This window comes from Limulus polyphemus, unplaced genomic scaffold, assembly GCF_000517525.1.
Source record: "Limulus polyphemus unplaced genomic scaffold, Limulus_polyphemus-2.1.2 Scaffold596, whole genome shotgun sequence".
In the NCBI taxonomy this organism is placed as follows: domain Eukaryota; kingdom Metazoa; phylum Arthropoda; class Merostomata; order Xiphosura; family Limulidae; genus Limulus; species Limulus polyphemus.
This window is the reverse complement of record NW_013666206.1, coordinates 91,368-104,100: the sequence shown is the minus strand read 5'-3', so window position 1 is coordinate 104,100 and position 12,733 is coordinate 91,368. Positions and strand designations below refer to the sequence as shown.

Genomic DNA, 12,733 nt, shown 5'->3' with positions numbered 1-12,733 from the left:
AAAGGTGTGTATGTGTGTATATATATATATATATATTGTTATTCGCTCCCGAGTTAAGTATGTTGGCAATGAGTCAGTACCTGATTAACAGAGTAGAGTTGGTAAAGAAGCAATGTTAGAATTATCTTTTAAACATTACCATTATATGTAAGATTTAGGTTATATTAGTTAGTTATTTATAATTGATACAAGCTAACCATACGAAAGTTAATATTAGCTTTATGTATGATATGGTTTTCTTACTAAAAAGGGGTTTTGATATTTAAAAAATATGTAAGAATAGATTCAAAATTAGATAAAATCAAGGTAATGTCTGGTTAAAATAAATGAGCTATTGATCTGATTAGATCTTTTACTAATCGGCTTGTTTAGAGATAGAGATATATATAATTTTATAACTCAAATAATAACATGATTTACAGTATGCGGCTTCATCTTCAATAGCTGGGAACAAACTAACGGAACATTCTGTTCACCCAACCATCCAGGATTGTATCCTAGAAACACAGAATGTCACTATTCCTTTATAGGGAGAAAAACCGAGAGAGTTCAAATTACCTTTACTGACTTTGATGTAGAGGGCGTAACCCCGTAAGTCATGATCTTTATTTGTCTTCTTTTGTGCTATAGAATATTTTGTTTTAATGATCAGTTTATTCCTACATTGAAAGGAAATAAATTATTTCATGATGAAAATTGTATAAACAATACAAATAGGAAAAATCGAAAAAACTCAGATTTGAATGTGATTATTTTATTTACATGTGATTTAATAATACTGACATTACTTTTGTATTAAACAGAATTAACATGGTCTAATGAAAAATAATAGCATTCAAAACAAAAAGTAAAGCTCTAATTTAGATTCTTACAAAATTAATTGTTCAAACACAGAATCATTCATCCTGGCCAAGTTGTAAAACAATCAGGGAAACAAGTTATTAACCAACCTCCTCGACTTTGAAATTGCATGATATGAAAGTAAAATATTATTGTGAAATTATAGTGCAACATAACCTGAGCATACTTTTGTATTATTATTATTATTTTCCAAATACTTTAATCAGATATTTGTAATGTTGTTGTACTAATATTATAATTGAAATAAAAAATATTTCAAATTTATAGATTACCAAACAGTAAGAGATATTACAATATACTCTGCGCCTTGTTTTAATATTTACAAATTATTTCATCATTATTAAATCCTTACAGAAAACAATCTGGATGACTAAAGTCTCTTGAAAACTCAATGACACAAAGATCAAATCGACCATGAAAATACTCTTATATTTTGTATCAACAATGTATACATACAAACATATATTCAGATACTTCACAAAGGCTTAGTTGTTGTCTGATGCAGTCTATTGTTTAGAAGGTTCAAATTTATTTATTATAGGTTTTAGAAAATTAAGCCTTTACGTGATCACTTTATTTTCAAAACTGATTTAAGAAATAAGTGGCTTATTGGGACCGGAGGCAATTTCCACTTGTACGTAGATATCAGGCCCGGTTCCAGCTCCACTCACTTGGAGGGTCAAGCCTTGTTCCAGCTCCTCTCACTTGGAGTGTCAGGTTCGATTCCAGCTCCTCTCCCCTTGGGATCTCCAGTGGAGCTTTTTGTTGACTCTTCATAACGATTAAAAAATTAACATTTAAAAAGAAAATTGATAATGTGATTTTTTAAACCGCTAGTGAGAATGAGCTTGGGTGGGCTAGAGTGAAATTTTGGGGTGTAAGGTCCTCCCGAGCACCAATGTTCCGTCTAGGCTGCGCGACCGTACAACAACCAATCAAGTGCCGCGCACTTCATTATTCCAGCCCCACACATCCTCAGTAATGGTGAGAAGTCTCAACACGTTAACGGTTTTAATGACTCTCACAGTCGATAACCAAATAACCAACTGGTAGCATTGCAAAGAGGCCTAATGATTCAATAGGGTCAATGGTCTAAAAATACCCTCCCCTTCCCTAAAAAAACTGGTAGCGCACATCCGCATATTACCTTGATACTGATGCTCATGGAAAAATCCATTCGCACATCGATTGAAAAAAAAATTAGAGGGAACATTGCAGCATCCCCTAGCGTCGGTTCATGTTGTCATATAATTAACATTAAAACTGAGGACCTGTGAAAACATAACTCAAATTGTTCCATCGAAGGCTTCATTCGTAAAAATGTTTTGGCTTACTGACTTTTTATCATTGATACTAAAGGTAAAACTTACTGATTTCATACTTCTGAAGCAATTTACTGCTATAATGATAAGAGATGTCTCAAATAGTGTGTTTAATGTACAATAAACGACTAAGTATATCCTGTACAGTGTTATTCATATACACAAAGTAATAAGCCAGGAAGAAATAATATCTTACATACTAAATAAGGTAAATTTATCATAATTCCCTTTCATTTACAAATACGACCAATTTGTTATTAGTATGGGAGTTAAGAATTTACTTTGAAAATATTCGGGGTACTACATCACAGTGAAATACAGTTGATTTGCGATAACATATTTAAAATTGCCGAAACGTGGAATAATTTTGCTCCAAGATTTTCGTGTAAGTCTGTATTAAAAGATTTAGAAAATAAAGGATTTAACCTAAGATTCAAATTAATTCAGGTCTAATATGTTCAATAATTCAAAGTTTAAACCTGAATTTGAATAATGTTCATTGGTATTATATTAAATGTGTCGACAGAGGATTTACGTACGTGTATGAGTACATTTTAATGTGAAGTGTTACATAAGTTGTTACACTAGTGAAGATGAGTTACTGTTGATCTTGTTGTGATAACTGGGGACGATTACGTGTAATTTAGTACAATATTTTATGTCTTGCAATAACATTTAAATTATGAGACAGAAGTTAAGACATGCGTATGTGGTTAACCAAGACCCCTATTGATTGTGTATCTTAGTAAACGTGTCCCTGAATCAACCACTTTTAAATTGTTGCAGTGTGATTTACATTAGCTTGATATATTTGAAAAGATGTTTATATTGTAATTAGAAAATATGGGTGGGTTTGTTTTCACATAAAAACTAAGCTCAAGATTTAAATTTGTCCATTTCTGTAAGATTAAGGTAATATTGAGTTAGTTAAAGCCTCATTTAAGTATATATTGTAGTAATATATTCAAGATATCTCATTCGTTTCTAGTTATGGTTAACTATGTTGAAAACATTATTAGACAAGTTGCTGTTACAATAGCAACTGGTAGAAGTTCTTATTTATCATTGAATTGTTTTTGTCTTCCATTGTTACGAACTATGCATCTAACATTTTAATGGTTATAGAGTTTGCTATTTGATAATAATAAAGTTGTAAAATAAAACAAGCAACACAGTTGATATTCAGTTTGAACAATGTTCATGAAAAGTGTGATATCCGATTAGTAAACATTGAATTTTTCATTCCATGATTAAAAATACTTAACCTACTAGATGCATGTTCAAGTCTGTTACTTAACACTATTTCATGAATTCTGGTTAAAAGGTTAGCACACAGGATCGCATACACAAGTTGTAATGGTTTTCAAACGAAACCCAAAACTCGAGCGCTTTCGAATAGTTCATTATTCTTCGTCAGGATAAGATTAGTGAACTATTCGAAAAAAATCGAGTTTTGGGTCTCGTTTGAAAACAACTATTTCATGAAAGTGGTATTTTGTTATCTTTACATGAAAATGTTACAATTAGAGAGATGCAATATCAAATGAATAACCCTAACAATAATACTAAGTGATCATGACTGGATCATTAATTTCATGAAATATTAAGATTTCACATATGACGTGGAGTAAAAAAGCGTGAGAAAGAAAAAAACAGTATTTATATACGTATAAATAGTGTTCTATCAGATTACAGTTAATACTAACATCTCATAGAAATTATTAATGTTCAATCTTGTATGCTTTATATAACAACTACACAAGAATGCTATTCAAAAAGCAATGGTCACAAAACACTTCAGTGATCTTTTATGCAATGATACATCTGCAAATTCAATTAGATTAATTCTAAGACTTATTCTTAAAATAAAATCTTTTTGATTTGGATCTAATTATGTAATTCAAACAGTAAGTAGACATTAGTCGTATACAGTTTTCATGTCGTTGTTGTGCAAAGGAGTATACAGGGTCCACTATTAGGGCACTATCAATGAGAATAAAAGAATACTAGTTAATAAGACCAGGAAATACAATTCACTATATATGTATTGAGTAAACTTATGAGTTAAAGCTGATAACTTTATAGTGAGTAGAGTTAAGGATGGAACGAATATGATGATTCAGGAGAGGTTTGTATAAGTATGTATCTATGACAATATATAAATGAGTTATTTATCACAAGTGAATAATTTAAACTTTTACTAAATAAACTATTTCACTTTTCCGTATTTGGGCTATGAAACAGAGCACTTCTCACACACAGACTTTCATGTTTTTGCAATCTTGTTATAACTTGAGACACACCCACAAAGAAAACACTTCAACATTAAACAACGAAACCTCACATCTTCACTTAACCATGACCGTGATCTAAACTGGATGATATTTGATACAAGACTGAAATAGCTACTGAAATTCAAAAACACAGGTAAAATCAGAGAACAAAAAATATTATGCTTTTCTCGTTTTATTCAGTCACGCTGAAATATTGTGGAATGAATTGCAAAAGTCGAACTAACAACCTAGGAAGGTCGGCTTCCCAGATATTGAAGCTAAACAGTATCATGTCACATAGAGATAGTCCAGGATCGTTGGTCTTCAGACAACTACAATTTGGAAATGTTAAATGAATTTAGAATGTTCTCAATATTAAGTTATAGAATGATATGTTAACTAGGTACGATCATCATAGTCTTCCTTTTATTGTTTCAGCTGTATTTAAGTGAATTAAAATTAATAATTAAGTTTAGATATTAATTCAACTTAACGAACTGAATCATGACGTTAGACGACACTAAACAGAGAAACAGCAGAAGAAACAACATAAAAGCAGATCATTCAGTTATTTATAACGGTGATACGTAATGTCACAAGTGCAAATCATAACAGGAAAATATAGCATTCATAGAGCACAGTTTAATACAAATCACATTGTGTAACAAACGACATACAATGAAAGTATTAGCAATCCAAGATCACTTAAAACGTTATAATACAACTAAAACCATGAATACATCAGTACGTAATTATGCTTTCACTATCACTGATTTATGGCTGTCCAAGGAAACTCAGGTGGGTGGTGCTTTTCCTCTCAACAGCTCCTTCCGTATCTTGTGAAACTTATTCCCGGTGATCCTCAATTCTGTACTGAGCCTGGACAGTTTTCTTTGATTATGTTCACACTGAAAATCTTCTCATAAAATCATTTCTCTATCTCTCCAAAATCAAACGTCAATAAAAGCTTCTTTGGAAAGATCTTGGGCAATTACTTGTCAATGGATGACTATGATTAGTAAGAGTAAGTTAACAAGGTAGTTTTATCGTCTTAACCAAGTCTAAGACAAGCAACATTGAAATGAAAACTTTTTTTTCCTTCATGGGCAAATATTAAACTTCTTCTTTAGAATATGCATACGTTAATCCAACTACAGATGGGGCCAAATATCTTTAATGTGGTGCCCCTTTAACTCACATCTTTGAATGGAATATTCTGCAATTTCCTTTTGCATTTTGGTCTTATTGGAGAAAGCGACTCTTGAAACTCTATATTCCTTATCTGATAACAAATGAATATGAAGCTATACAGTGCACCACAGCCACTGGCCAAAATTATTTTGCCTCTCAGGCAAGTGATTACCAGCAACTTTTTTGTAGCATGTACCAACAGACATTCTTTCAGTTAGTGATGATACTTCTCTAACGTCCACATGATGAGGCCTCGTTTCATCGGATAACATATTTGCCGATTAGCATAGCCTTCAAAGTTGCCACAACCATATCATAAATAATCACTATAAGCATTAGGTTTTCTTTTCTGTCTCTTCACTGAGTTCTTAATTCTTCTCCAGTAAATATTTATACCTTCTATTATGTTCCAACCAATGTATGTTTGATAAAGTGCTTATTAGTAATGTGTAGCATCAGTTGAGAGTGAAGAGCTGATATTGTGTAGCTTGGATAAAGTGTTTGAAGAAATGGTCAAAATCTTTGCCATTATTATAAATATGGGAGGGTTGTTCTGTTTCATGTCCCCATCACTGTAGGCTTGCTATGAGAAGGACTAATTAAAAACTTCATTTTATCAATTCTTATATAGCATAATTGGTGGTTCTTCTTACATGTATTCTATATTTCTTGGCAGTTGTACATAACCATGCATAACTACAAATCGTATTTCTGTTCTGAGACACATCTAAAACAAATTTGGTGCTGTGGTTCTGTCAAAAAGCATCATTGGATGTGTTAAATTTATTTGGTGGCCTCCAGACAAACCACATCAACCTTCTTGTTGATCCACACAAAGCCCCGTTTTATTATCTAGTTTGATCCCACCACCAGAAAGTTAGCCATGTCTTGCCACAGTCTCTTTTCCACTACTAGAGATTAAGTGCATGGTTGAACTTCTTCCTAATCTCTTATACATTTGTCCTACTTAGAACAATATGCATATTATACACTGGCAGCTTTGTAAGTGCAAATAAACCATCCCAGTTGGAGTTACCAAAGCTGGAAATTTCTATCTTTCATTTTCTATCAGACTTCTTTATATCAGTCTTGGGACTATGCTCACAAGTGAAGGAAGCTGCTTAATGATCCCCTGATGGTTATGTATATATATAACAGAGGCCAAGTAGTAAGACTTTGAGAAGATTATCACACCTAACAAATCACTCTTCCTTGCCAGTCTCTTCTTCTCAGACTATTAACAGCCTTCTGTTAAATGTATCTTTTTAGACTTAGTACAGTTACTTATATATCATAAAAACATGATTTACAGAAGTTTCTAAATTAGCCTTATTAACACAGTCATTTCCTGGAGAGGATGTTGTAATTCTTATTAACTTACTCTGTGGTATCATTGTTAATAGATGTGAAAAACATTAACTGTAACTAAAATAACCAAACTCTTGCAAGGTTCCACTAGCAATCAGTCCAGTAATTATGAAAGAAATATATGGTAAGAAAATAATCAGAAGTATGGATTTAGGCTGTAGGATTAAAGAGTATGTAGTGAATAAACAGTTCAATGATCACTGTATATAGAAGAATAATAGATCACTTGTCATACATAGGATAGAAAAAACTGTTACATTATCAGTGCAAAATGATTTTCCATCATGTTAGCTGGCTAATTCCCTCGAATCCTAAAAGACTGAATATAATGGACAATACGATATAATCCAGTTTTTCTTAAATTTCTAAGAGAATTGGACGAGAAATGATTTTAATCATTTCCCGAGCTTTCGAAGAGCTAATAAAATCAATATATAAATTGTATAGTTAGTGTACTGCTTAGCTTTTACATGATCCATATCAAGTAATATGGCATATAACTCAACAATGAACACAGAATCTGAACAGAATCTGAACAGCATCCATTGGGAATATCTGATACCAGTACCTGATTGATCCTAGTCACAAGGGACAAGCCGACTATCCCTGGGGGAGCCACCCTGAGGACTACCATCTACAGGAATCCAAGGCCAAGTTGAAATGTTGCAATGTCCCCGATATTATTCAACCATCATGATCCTTCACGGATCGCCACGCACGGAAAACACGTGAGAGGATGTTTGGATCCCAGAGAAGTTAAATTGTACTGGCATAACCTTCTCTGCGAAGTCCCCTCACCATGCAAAGGAATCCAAATAAAGGGATTAACAATACTTGACTTTTTCATATGACTAAGACTGAGACTGTCAAATCAAGATTTATATCTGAACCAATTGATAGATGATATAAAACTAAAAAAAGGATCCCGATATTCAAACAGATGGTTTAATTAAGAGAACCAAGAAATGACACCTTTCTAATTTTAACAAATCACTCACTTAACATCTTGCGAAGAAAATCACTTTGTATTCCCATGAGAAAGTTAACATTCTGGAACCTTCAAGAAATTGCAGCCCAGCAATATCATGTGCACAAATAGACAGTACAAGGTCATTAATCTACAATATGCTCACAGTCTCAAAGATGCTATTTTACAGTAGGTCAAAGTTGAATTTGAGCAACAGAGAGGTAGATTAAGTTTGATACCGAGAGTTAAAAGAGTACAGGCAGTACTGATACTATTACTAGCAATAATTAGTAAGGTAAGACCTTAATAACTTTAAATATTATATTATTAACGTTAGGCCATATGCTGTCTCTGATAAGGTATTTTTAGTTCCTATTTTCTGTTTTCTGAGTAAATTAACTGAGCTTACTTTCAATGTTATTTCATATATTTCTAAATCAGATAATAAAAAGAATGATAAACTTTTGAAAACTGATCTTGATATCAATTACCACTACACATCAGTGAAAGTGCATCTTCAATTTGTGAGAAGTTTTGTGTTGATATAGTCTTAACAATTTATTTGTTTCTGTATAAATTGCTTTATAAATGAGAGCAAGTTGTTTATGTTTTTTAGGATACAACGTCATATTATATTATCTGTGTCCTTTGAAAAAAAGTGTAAAAATCCGAAATGTGATGCAAAGAGGATATGTGTATCTAAAAGCCTCACAATACAATTCTAAACGCCAGTAAACCAATATTTTATTATTTAAGGGGACAAATAACATTACATTTTAATATGTTGCAGAGAGATTAGACAATTTGCTGACAAAAGCTAAGAAATATCTCTTGTTTGTAATGTACATTGAAACTAATGGTGTTAGTGATAGCAAATGTGGGGAATTATTAACCAAATTCAGAGATATACTTTGGATCCTTAAGGATATAAATGACCAAGTAACTTTATGGGGATTATTTTTACTTGTTAAGTACACGGAAATATTTAAATAGACTTCATTTAAGAATGTTGGAAAATAGACTTATTTTAAGGACTGACTTAACTAAATTTAAATACTGACGAGGAAAAGTATTTTACCTTTCTAATAAGTTGCTAAAATCAAAAGCTTTGGCAGTGGTTAGCATGCTAAATGTTATTGATATTGTCGAACATTAGTTATGTGAAGATAACAAACATATTATTTTCTACAGTGTTGAACAGTCTTGAGTGTTTCCCTAGAAACTGCTAAGAGAAGAGGAGAGGAATACTGTTTGTTTGAAATAAGCTGAAAGTTAATAAGAATAGTTGAGACTATAGAGAAAAATGTACTTTTTGACATTTTATATAGGCCATTGACGAGGTTTTGGGGTATGTAAAAATATAATACATAAAAAAAACAAATTAGTAAGGTTGCCAATAGAAACAAGCTTGTAATTATTGGGGACTTCAATTTTCTGGAATTTGATTTTAGTATTCTGTCTTCCTGCTTGGTTGTGGCTGAAACAAATTTGAGGTTGTGGGACTGTTGCTTTTTTATATTCAGAATGTAAAAGATCCTACTAGGGAAGACTATGTCATATATTGTCCTTAGTATAGAGCAGGATGTGATTTGAAATCTGGTTGTGCAAGAGTACTTATGCAAAGTATTATTATCTTTGTTATTTTTATTTGGAACAGTTATAAATTAATACGCATCGTTTACTGTATTTTAGAAAAGCTGACTTTTAAAATCTGAAAGATAGAGAGGGAAAAAGTAGGTGCCTAGTCTGAATCAGATGTATGCTAAAGAAACTTGAAATATTTTTTTAAATTCGATTGAGGTAGCTGATAAAAAGTATAGTCGTAATACAAACTTACTTTCCACCGTGAATTAATTTCTTAAATGGATTAGTGGAGGAATTAAAATTCACTTGTAAAATGAAAAATACAAAGATTTATATAAATAAATAACTAAAAAATAATTAAGAAAGCTATAATTATGAATAAAAATAATTATAAAAGTTTCTTGGTTCAATACTTATAATGTGACTTAAGGGTTTTTACGTTAACTAAAGGCGTCAGTGAAGGGTAATATTGTTCTTTTAAGAAAATGAGATGGGAATCTGGTTATGTAAAAAACAAACATTGTCAAGTGCAGAAAGAAATCACTAGTTGTTGTTTTTTTTTTTTTTACTGATGAATAAACGGGCATCTTTAACTTTTTTTTCTGCTAGAAAAATCTGACTAGTGGAGTTGAATCAAGAATCATTTTAATACATTTGTTATATATTATTTATGTCTTTGATGTAGATATATCCTTGGTCAGTAATATATCTTAATTTACTGATTTTATAATGCTGAGAAGAACTGATTCTGTTGTAAATGATTCCTTTACTCAAAAGAACATTAAAAACTATAGTAAAAAGAATGGTTAAAATATGGAGAAGTAGTATGGATATTGAAAAGTTTTGCATTTTTGATATAATAATTTGGATTTAGCATTTTTAAGCGAAACATTGGTATTTTAGAAAAAAGTAGTTGTTACTATAATTAAATATATATATTTCTTGGTTTTATTTTCAATAATCTCGAATTTAAGAATAATAATGATATTGTGGATGAAGAGGTACTGTGTGCAGTTTTGAATCCTACAGGAATAATATTCACATATGAAAAATAGTGTTAAGATAGACTAGAAGCCTGATATTAATTAAAGTACTTAAAACTACGAGGAGGAGTTTAGAAACTTTTGAGCAATTTTCTTAAGTTCAGTTAACCCTTTATCACAGTCTCTAAGTAAGTATATAGCTGTCACCCTTTTTTTAACACCTAGCTTTGTTTTTGTATTCAACACCATTCCATGTAAACATTTTTGAGTTAATATGTAACATGAAAGTGCAATAGTTGTTCAACATGTTAGACTAAATAGTGTTTTGTCCATTGGTAATTTGCTTCATGCTAACCCGATTAGAATAATTTCCTTTTGGTTTATTAATAAACTCTTCATATGGAATTTTTGAGATTCAGTTTTATTTACGTAGTCTGTCAGTTTCAATAAGCCTTGACCTAAGGTCAATCCATTAGACTTAGTTCAGCTTCCTAGCTTACCAAGGTTTTTAATAAAATCTAATAAATTATTATTCTAAAAACCGTGCACAAAACTCAAAGGTAACACAAGGACATTATAGGACTATGTGAAGAGAAACATACTGTTTAAGTTATATTTATTTGGTTCTTTTATTGACAAGTTAAGTACACAAAAGGCTTATAGCATTTTCACGTTATATCATGTAAACTACAATGATAGTCTTATCATGTTTTCAAGGGTTTTATAATTTATGTAAGCTAACACAATACTTTTAGTCCATAATAGGGGCACTTATTACTATGCATGTGAAAAAATACAAGTTATGATGCATGTGTAAGAACTAATAATAGTACAGAACCACTAACTCATTTTACACAAAGGTAAATATATCACAACTGACAATGTCAAAATTGTATTTTATCTTAATTTTAGTTCCCCCTTCTTTCTTTCTTTGGTTATTAAATTCATAATATCCTCATTAGATTGTAATTGCATACCCCGTTTTGTTACAGGCAATAATTGTCTCATTTACTGAGTATGTATGTTTTTATATTCAAAATTCTTTGAAACTTTGGGAACGTACCCTATTTCAAGGGCTTTTTTATCCCATTCTTGGACAAAACCCCTAAAACATTATAGCCTGTGTACACCGTCTGAGAGGTTGCAGTTACCATACAATAAATTACGATTATTGAGGCAGCCAACTTTGGGTGATGGAAGCTAAAAGTCTATTTAAAAAAAGTGGAAATGGGCTCTATTTCAAATTCTTTTTTTTATCATCCTTCTCGGCTAAAATTCTAATACAAAATAGCCAGTGTTCACCGTCTGACAGTTTCCAGATGCTAAAACACACACGTAATAAATCATTTTTATAGTAAGATTACTCACCAAAGTATGTCGTTAATACAATGGTGTTCATTTAGGTAAAGGTCCTCAGCTCTATACAAATACCAATGCACGCACACATTGTCCACGTGTTAGTTTTAATTAAATTTTCCCTTTTTTTATCTTTACCATTAGCTGCACAGAGGAAACTGCCAGTGATTATGTAGAGTTTTCTAGTAAGCGCTCTGCTGTTTTCAAACTTGCTCGTCACTGTGGATTAAATAAACCGAAGACTATTGAATCCGAAGGAGACTTTTTCCTTGTCACGTTCAGATCTAATAATCAATTTGACGGAATGGGATTTAAGGCCTTTTATCAATTCACGAATCAAACAAGTAAGTGAATTTCAAGTTTAATATTGAAACAACAGAAACATGCAGATGGAGAAATATTCTAGGATTACGTTCGTTTAAGATAAATTCGACAGCATCTGCTTAACATAGTAATTGTAGATATCTTTTAAGATTCTTGTAAATTAATTTCTGTTTTTTAACAGCTTAACTAATCAAGACAAAAATAAATTCTTACTTCTTTTCAGCTTTTCATTTCGTAAAATATTGTAAATTATTACTTCTTTTCAGTATTTTATTTTGTAAGATTTTGCAATATGTTAACAATAAAAAAAGAAACACATCTTTAGTACTTTGTTGATAAATTTGTTTCATAAGTTTTAACATCTTTTAGTAAACCATACAACTATCTAAGCGTCTTACGAATTTACACTGCTTAATGTACTTACAATAACTTTCCAATAATATTATACTTTGAAATATAGTTTAAAGTTAGTTTAGTTAAAATTCTTTATACATGTGGTTACCG

The 12,733-nt window shown here is 31.3% G+C and overlaps 1 protein-coding gene across 1 annotated transcript in view; it reads left to right on the top strand.

Annotated features, from left to right (window-relative positions):
• The window catches only part of LOC106459350 (dorsal-ventral patterning tolloid-like protein 1), a 74,154-nt gene that overhangs the window by 52,075 nt on the left and 9,346 nt on the right, over positions 1-12,733 (top strand). The window contains exons 10-11 of the mRNA XM_022385825.1: positions 423-591; positions 12,050-12,249. Of these exons, the coding sequence (XP_022241533.1) occupies positions 423-591; positions 12,050-12,249 (369 nt within the window). The remainder of the gene's footprint in view (positions 1-422; positions 592-12,049; positions 12,250-12,733) is intronic.